The 9,177-nt window shown below is 37.1% G+C and overlaps 2 protein-coding genes across 2 annotated transcripts; one reads left to right on the forward strand and one right to left on the reverse strand.

Moving 5' to 3' along the window:
• Positions 1 to 2,648: 2,648 nt before the first annotated feature.
• LOC140953776 (uncharacterized) lies at positions 2,649 to 3,512 on the reverse strand. The gene has a single exon (XM_073403165.1). The coding sequence runs from the start codon at positions 3,510 to 3,512 to the stop codon at positions 2,649 to 2,651; it is 864 nt and encodes a 287-aa protein (XP_073259266.1).
• Positions 3,513 to 6,989: 3,477 nt separating this feature from the next.
• On the forward strand, positions 6,990 to 9,177 carry LOC140953777 (uncharacterized). Its single transcript, XM_073403166.1, has 2 exons — positions 6,990 to 7,328; positions 8,304 to 9,177. Exons 1-2 carry the CDS (start codon positions 6,990 to 6,992, stop codon positions 9,129 to 9,131), a joined length of 1,167 nt encoding a protein of 388 aa, XP_073259267.1. The 3' UTR covers positions 9,132 to 9,177.

A 9,177-nucleotide genomic window follows, 5' to 3' on the forward strand; every position in this document is an offset into this window, starting at 1 on the left:
TCTTTGTTTTTGCCCTGGTCTTGACATTTTAAACTGTTTCTGTGACTTTGAAGAACGTCACAACAATATAAACCGACGCCAAAGAATTTCAAAGATGGCGCCAATATATTATTTCGTGGACTTATAATAGCGAACACGTATTCGTCAAGCATGAGCAGTTGGGTTTAACTTATCGTTTTCAAATCGATTCATCGTATACGTGTGGACGGACGAAAACGATGCGAAAAACCTTCGAGTGGACGCGAATTTGTTTTGAAAACGGATAAAAAAAGTTGCGTTTTCAAGCGAATACGGATACGTGTGGACAGGGCCTAAGTCGCATTCTCTCATTCACGAACCACGAAAGCGGCAAATTCCAAAGCTTTCACGTGCAAACTGCTTGACAATACAACTAACAGTAAGGGCCTGATCACATGAACCGGGAAAGCAATGCGCATGAACAGTGTGTTACCTGCTGTCCTGTTTCTCGCTTGGTTCATTCGCCGGGCCGCCCGGCATGCGTGATTACTTGGAAAATTGCCACCCGGGAACCCGGTATCACAATACAGGGATTCCAGGTAACCGGGCTGGCTGGGTTGTCACATAATCGCAAAGTTGATTTTTGTTGCGTTTAACCAGGGTGCCTGGATCTCTGCAAAGCGAGCCAGCCCGGCTCATGTAATCAGACCCTTAGTTCTATAGCAAGATTTTACGTCCTCCCCTTGACCTCACCGATTTTTTATAGCCCCTGAGCACACACACAAAATTTCAGCTCGCCCGTCTCAACATCTTCATGCACCCTTCTAGATATTAAATGAACTTTTGGCCTTATCCATGTTCTCTCCACACAAATATTATCAAAATTAAGCGAAAAAAATCCTAAACAGAAAGCCTAACAACGTCTAAAATAAGTACAAGTATGTTTTCGATTATTAGTAAAACTTTTCACAACCACCAGTTCATTTCAACAAACTGCAACTACATTACCCCTTCATAGTCAAATTAGCCCTTCCACAGCTACCTCACTAAAACACCTAAAATCACTTTTACCACAATAATTATTTGTTGTTGCTTCATATAAAATTGTACGAGAAACAATTTTCACTGATTAACGAACTACAGTCATTATATTACCAATTCACGTCTTATATGACTCCACGCCTTCCACTTCACGCATCTCAACCAACTCCTAGAATATACAAAGCTACTGCACTACTCACAAATCATAAAAAACAAATTAACACACACTTAGTATATCGACGCCCAAATATACGCTCCCACAGCGTCTTGGTTTCTAGGGTCAGTATTTCTCTCCTTAGGGGATGAATCAGGACGACTTTTATGTTTCCGTAAGCTTATTCTGTGTTTCTTATCGGGCAAGGACGAACAGTTATGTGTAGTCTTTACATTTATACCTCACATTATCTGATAGAACATTTCTCTGTAAGGTGTTTATTAATTTTCTTCGAGGGCAGACAGGAAAATAAGTAACCTTTTTCACTACTGATAACTATAATTCTTTAACCTACACAAACTGCCCAGTACGCGTTAAGGTTTTGTGGAGTGTATTCACTCCAGGGTGGATTCACTGAGAAACGTGCGATAGACTTAATACACTTTAAATTATAAACGTTATAAAAACTTAAAACGTTTTGTTCAAAGCCAGACTCAGGCTCGAAAAGGCGACGGGTGTCGTTAGAATTAAGGAGAACTCTTTCATATTTTAGATACTTTTTTTCAACGAGGATAGAAAGTGTAAATAAACGCGTCAAACTTCATTCAAGCGGTATTCAGGGTACGAGTTATGGGAAAGAAAGTAGCACACTGGAAAATTCTTGAATGGCAATGAAACACGTACTGAACAACAACACTTCAGTTATTCAAGGTGAGTTCAAAGGCGAGTAGCCCGTCTGAACTGTTTCTAAAAATCTCACGAGCTGTAGTCTCACAATCGTGTTTGTATGAATGAACAATAGACAGATAAATTATTTCTTGAAAACTTTTATTCAAAAACCCATACATTAATGATCAATTGTAATTCGCGTATCACTATCTGGATCGTTGATCCGTTCACACAAGTAAAATCGGCTGAGTACATGGCCAAATTCAACATAAAATCAATTTCAAATCGGAGCACATTTTGTAGTTTTTGTTGCACGCAGATGTCAAAATGTACAAAACGTCTATGAAACCTTAATAAATACAAAAATTTCACTTTTTACAACTTAGTTAATACTTTTCTCAACCATAGAGTACAGAATGTACCTGAAATTTCGCCAAAAACTTCGCTGCCTTGGTTGGTTTCTAATTCTCTCAAAATTTCAAAACTTGCCGCTTTTTTTGCTTCCTAAGCATTCTATTAGACACAAATCAAATTTGCTATTAAGTAAGATTACTCCTCGATTACCTAGATTTATACAGATTCAAGTAAAATGGACGACATTTAATTAATACAAAATGGCGGAACCCAAGAGGTCATTAAATGACGTCCAATTACAGTGCACGTCATTACGTCAGTCACGTTTTGCTTAGATTTTGGAAATAATGAGTGCATTATTCGGAGGAATTTTAGAGCCCGTATCGCGAGTGGTTTTGAAGTTATAGAGACTCCCCCCCAGATCACACTTAGCATAAAAAAATCTCGGTCTGAATAGGGTTAAGCAAAGAGCCTAGTAACGCACTCCAAACCACCACTGTGTGGTCGAATCATCACTCCATATATATTTGTGAACCGGATTGACTGTTTGATAACATCCGAAGTCAACTTCGCCTCCCGGGGACTGTACTCCATCTGCGGATGCGCTGGTAAACTGACACTTTACCACTGGAGCCCAATACGAATCAGTATGCACATGATAACCGTCCTTTGGGTAGAAGAAAGCCGTGCAGCCAGTGCAGTTATATCCTCTGATGCTAATGAGTTTGACTGTTTTGCATCCTTCAGACCTCAGGCGCAGGACATCGATATTACTCAACTTGGCCCTAAAGTAATCTTTATACTGAAGTTCTTCAGTGTCAAAGTTGCACGTTGCTCGCACATGCGTTGACCTGTTTACTGTGGCTGTCATACGTAGTAGAGAGAGACGAAACTTGCCCCAAGTAAAAGCTTCCTGATTTTTCGGATAGTCTTTGAAAAATACTTTGTCCTCAAATTCATTTTTATTGCGACGGCTGAAAGATCCTATAAGCGCCCAAATGAATCCTTCTTCAGAGATAGCATCACAGAAGACCTCGTACATGGTCTTAGTCGTTGGGTCAAACAGTTGATACACTTCAGACTTGCTCCCTTCGTTTTTCCATAGTTGCTCTTTGCAAGATGTTGCTCTTCGTTTTTGACAAAATCTGCCGTAATATCCCACTGCGCATGTACAGTTGAACTTGTGATCGGCGTCTGCACATAATTCAGTGCAGGTGCCTCTGTGAGCACATGGGTTCTGATTGCAGCACTGGTTAATTAATGCATGGTTCCTCTTTTTCAGCATTCTTTGCAAATGCCTAATAGTGCGAGGGGAGAATATCTCAAAAGTGTACATAATGATAATATTATGATTTACGCGACCGTCCCTTTCTATGTGTACAATTAATATTTTACATATTTTCAGATGGAAACTCCGCTTTTAGGTTTTCCTATTTTCACACGCATGCAAATTCCGAAATATTTGCTATACTGAACTAAATTCACTGCTTTATAAACCATGAAGAATATATGCATAGGTTGTGAAGACTGTTCGACCCTCAGAGTTCCTCTTCAATTCATTCCATGCCTCAAGCAAAATAAAAATGACGAAAGATTCTTTTTCCTTCTTTTTTGTTTTGTAGAGACAAGAAGCCTCTTTTCCCGAAATAAAAAAAAGTAAACAGAGGAGTTAATTAAGTGAGTACCAGATATTGTTCATGCATCCAAAATTTTTCAGACTGGAATCTTGTTTTATTGACTATGACAAGGTAAAAATGAATAAAGCAGAAATGAAATCTCCACGGAACACGCCGCTATGTTACTGTCTCCCTCTTTTCTTTCTATTTTCATAAGATTGACAGAACTCATAAGTTACCTGGTGGTTGACGTATTCCCTATTCACTTCATATTACGTGTATTCCTTTTCCTCAAGAAAGTCTTCGGGAGCCGAAAATCTGTCTTCGTCCAGCAACTCACACCGATTTTGTCTCATTTGGTACGCTTGGCATTTGCATCTCTCTTCGAAGCATTTTACATGACAGTCATACTTTTTGGACAGTGTATAATTTTTAAAGTTGTGTCCTTGCATAGTACGATGTTTCAAACTCGTTTCAGCAATACGTCCCCTGCTTAGTTAGCATCTTCTCTGACAGTTTGCGACTAATTTCATGCTCTAGATATAAAAAAATATAGAAACAATAAGCAAATAGTTCGCTAGTGACATAGTTGTAACGTTAACTATGGAACTGAATATTCTTCTAAGAGGTAAATTTATCAAAAACAATCTCCGTAGAATAAAAGGGAGTTTTGACAAGTAAAACGTGATTTGTATAAGAAAGGGAAATGTCATGTTATACAAGCATATATCAGTTATGAAGCAGTCTTCTCCAGCTAAATGGTAAACTGTTTAAACAAACCACTAACTCAGTTTGCGCTTGTCATTTGTCCCAGTCGGCGTTCTAGTGATTGGGATTCCAGGATAAAGAATCATTATCAGATTTTTCAGATTGCATTTATTAAAACGCACTAAGACATTAATTTGTGAGATACGCTGAATATAATTGGCGAATGTTGAGCGAAAAGTCAATATCCTTCACATTAATAAAAAAATTGTCTACTTACACCCATAAAACTGACTTCACCTGTCGCAGGATAAATGAAACATATACCTTACCTTGTAAAGCCATTTCAAATGTGGTAAAATGGTCAAGAGCGCGGAAAGAGAGCACGATTGCTGAAATGACAGTTTAAGAAATATTTTCAGCCATATTTGATGTTTGGCAATTTTTTTAATGTTAAATAGAAATATAATTATATTTATTAAAAACATATTTCAATAATTCAGTTAATAATTAATCAAATTGCAAGTACTCAAAGAACCTCTAGGAAAAACTGTGTTAGCCACGCAGGAGCTCGGCCTGTTATCAATATTTCACTTCTGCGTTTGATTTCTCCTGCTGTGTTTATTAACTTTTAATTAAAAAAAAAAAAAAGATATTGATATAAGCCGTGTCACAGCAACATAACTGGTTGTGATTTATCCTGTGATACGTCCGCCCCGTAATATACAATGTAAGTAGAGATGCTTCATAAACGATCGTATGCGGAACAGCGTGAATTCCTTGCGCGGTGCTTGAAACTTCAGTACTATATCAGCTTATATTAGATCTAATAATTTGCTTGCTATTTATTATTTATGCAATGTTTGAAACACGAACAGCAGTGTTTTATCACCAGTTAAAAATTCGAGCGCTTCGAGATCGAATTGTCAACCAGTGATAAAATTAGTACTGTAGGTGTTTTCAGCAGCTTTAAGAACGGCTCCGGAGTATTTTCTTTCTGTAGAATTCGAATAATGCTTTTAAAAAGTGAAAATTGAGAAAATGTCAAACAAAAGCGACCAAAATAGAACTGAAATGCTAGTGACATATATAGCTTTGCAAAAATTAAATAACGTCGAGGCAATTCCTTTAGGCCTAATCGCCATTGCTTTCTCTCCATTTTTGTATCTTAGTTTGTTGTTGTTATTATCTGTGTGGCAAATAAAGAGAACTAAGAGACAAATTCTCGTTAACCTTTAAAGGTTAAGCTTGAGTTTCTGCCGAAACAGTCTGGTCTATTTGACTAAAAAATACTTAAAAAATGGTTACAAATAATCTAATAATCTAATTTCGATTGGTTAAAACAGTTTTTTTTTTCGAAGAAGTTCTTATAATAGCAATGTGTTCTTTCAGTAAACAAAATAAAACAGTAAGGTTATTGTTTGAATCTAGTTTGAAGCCCCCTGCATGAAATTTATAGACCCCGTTGCCCATACGATCTAGAGAAACAACACTTTTTACTAGATTTGATTAGAGTATTACATGCAGGATTTTGCAACCAGATATTTTGGCGTGAAATTGAATTATTTCGATATACTTTGCATTTTTATTTAATGTAAAGGCAGCTTACACAGCCGATATTGATAACCGGAGTACCTGGTTGGCTAAGATAGTCGTAAAATTTAATTTAATTTACCTTTGGTTCCTACCACGATCTTTAGTTATATGGCAAATAATTGATATCGTTGATAGAGGAGTTAAATTTGTACTTTTTCCGAAAAAGATGATTATATTTTCCTAACACTGGTGGTGAGTACAATCAAGGTTATTCGGTATTTATTTTGTTTGTTTTTTTATAAATATATATGTATATTTTTTATTTAAAAAGTGCTAACTGTCCATGCAAGACAGCTAAAAGTATTTCGTTAACTCTCACTCAACTAATCGTACCTTCTTATCGCATCCTTGACCATTTTATCACGTATGAAATGACTTACCAAAATTAGGCATAATTTTATGTTAAATTTATCCTCCGACAGATGAAGTCAATTGTTAATGTTCTGCTGTTGGTTGTTAAGTAGCAGTCAAATTTTTAATAAGCGTGAACAAAATTGACATTTGGAACAACACTCGCTATATAATTATATTTAGCGTATCTCATAAATTAATGTCTGGGTTTTTAATTACGTGCAGTAGCCGGCAAATAAGCATTAAATGCATCGTGGAAATTAATCTGGTGATGAGGATTCCGTATCCTAGAATCTCAGTCGCTAGAAAGCTGATTAAGAGAAATGACAAATACAACTGACAAATCTGATTTATTGAAACAATTTGTCACTAGCTAAGCTGTGTAACTGCTTATTTCCATAAATATCTTCACGTACATTAAATTTCCTTTCCATATACAAAGCATGTTTCATTTGCGAAAACTTTCTTTATTTTGAACAGATCGCTTAATTGGAAGGAAATTTCAACTCTCGTTAGAAGTATTCTAAACCTTATCTTAAGTTAGTATGACAGTGGCGAACTATTTTCTTTTCGTTTCGATATTTTTTCATGTCTACTGTTTGAAATTGGCCGCAGAGAGACGATGCGAAGAAAGTAGAGGAAGCATTAGTAAAGCGGGTATAAATCATCGTGCTATGCAAGGGCACAGCTTTAAAAATTATACGCTGTCGAAAGCGTACGACTGTCATGTAAAATGCTTTGAGGAGAAATGTAAATGCCAGGCGTACCAAATAACACAAAATCGTTGTGAGTTGCTGGAAGAAGACAGATTTTCTGCTCCTGAAGACTTTCTGGAGGAAAAGGCATACACGTACTATGATATGAATAGAGAATACGTCAACCAGGTAACCTTTGAATCTAATGTGAAATGTCTCCTACTTTGCCAAAGGTAGACATGAGAGTAATCATTGCATTTCAGCTTTCATCATTTTCCCCTAGTCGAATAGTCAATAAAACAGGTTCCAATATTTTAATAGATTAAAATTGGCTTTGGCTTTTATCCCCTAAAAATTTTTCATGTGTTCGGATTTCCTAACTGAAAGTCAATTGATCCGAAAATTGTAGGGATCAAAACTTACCTTTTCGAAAATTTCAGCCAGAAAAAAGGCTCCCGAAGGTTCTAGGTGACCTTTTTAGGGAAAAAGTCCGTTAAAAATGGGCAATTATACCATTTTTTAGATATTCGAAAATCCTAGGAGAGGCAGCCAAGCAAGAAATTTTACAACAAATCTTCCGAAAATTCTAGATCTCTAATTGTCTTCCGAACAGATGTTTTCCGAAAATTGACGTTGGGTGCCCCTGATTTAAAGTCTTTCCCCTTAAATTTCAGCATTCTTATTTCTTCCGAGACTATATATGGTCTCTGGATTGAAATTAAGAACTTTTGGTTACCCTTCCCCTTATAGGTGCAGTCTGTTCGAATCCTAAAAATTTTTCATAGATGAACAATATCTGTAACTCATTTCAAATGGCTTCCGTGTTTCCTGTCCTATTGCGAGACAAGAGGCTTGTCTACGCAAAACAATATGGAAGGATTTGATTTGTCTTGTGCTCAACGCTCTAAGCACCGAGCTCTTTTCAAAACATGCCCATATTGTTGACAGTTTATAAGGCAAGGAATTTGGTTTAATAGAGTAAATATTTCGGAGTTTGCTCGAAATTTGGCAAACCTGAAAGCGTAGCTCCATTAAAAAATAAGTAGGAAATATTCATAAAGCACACTATAAAAAGAGAGGTTCTAGCAAATAACATTATTTTATAATGCATAAAGATTATTTCAACATGCACTTTTAACATGCTCTCCCGTTGTACTATATTAGGCATGTGCAAAGAAGGCTGAAAAACAGCAACCACTCATTAACCAGTGTTGTAATCAGAATCCATGCGTCAATGGAGGCACCTGCACTGAGCTATTTAAAGACGCTAAAAACAAGTTCAACTGCACATGTGGTGTGGGATTTTACGGCAGATTTTGTCAAAAACGAAGTGCAACATCATGCAAAGAGCAGCTACAGAAAAACGGAGGAAACCAATCTGGAGTCTATGAACTGTTTGACCCAGCGAATATGTCCATGTACGAGGTCTTCTGTGATGCCATCTCTGAAAAAGGGTTCGTTTGGACTTTGATCGAATCTATCAGCTTTCGAAATAATGATGAATTTGCGGACAAAGCATTTTACAAAGACTTTCCGGTAAATCAGGACACCTTTCCATGGAACAAGTTTCGTTTATCTTGGCCGCTTATGAATGCCACAGCAAGCCGCTCAACGCATGTGCGAGCAACGTGCAATTTTAACACTGAAGAACTTAAAAACAGCGATTACTTGAGGGCCAAGTTAACCGATATCGATGTTATGCGTTTGGATTTTGATGGGTGCAAGAAATATGAATTTATTAGCGTCCGAGGATATAACTGTACTAGTTGCACGGCTCACTTCGTCCAAAGGGATACTTGGCATGCGCACGTTGATTCGTATTATAACGGTCCAGGGATGAGAGGATGTCAGTGTACCAGGATATCCGTAGGTGCAGTGAAGGGACTGACAGGCGAAGATAACTTCGGATGGTATGAAACTGTTAATAAGAATCACAGTTGTGTATCGAGCAGTGATTCGACAACTCAGTGGTGGTTTGGAGTGCGTTACTAAGCTTTTTGATTAAGATAGTCTAAGTCAGACATTCTTGGAACGTATA

Source organism: Porites lutea, chromosome 12, assembly GCF_958299795.1.
Source record: "Porites lutea chromosome 12, jaPorLute2.1, whole genome shotgun sequence".
NCBI lineage: Eukaryota > Metazoa > Cnidaria > Anthozoa > Scleractinia > Poritidae > Porites > Porites lutea.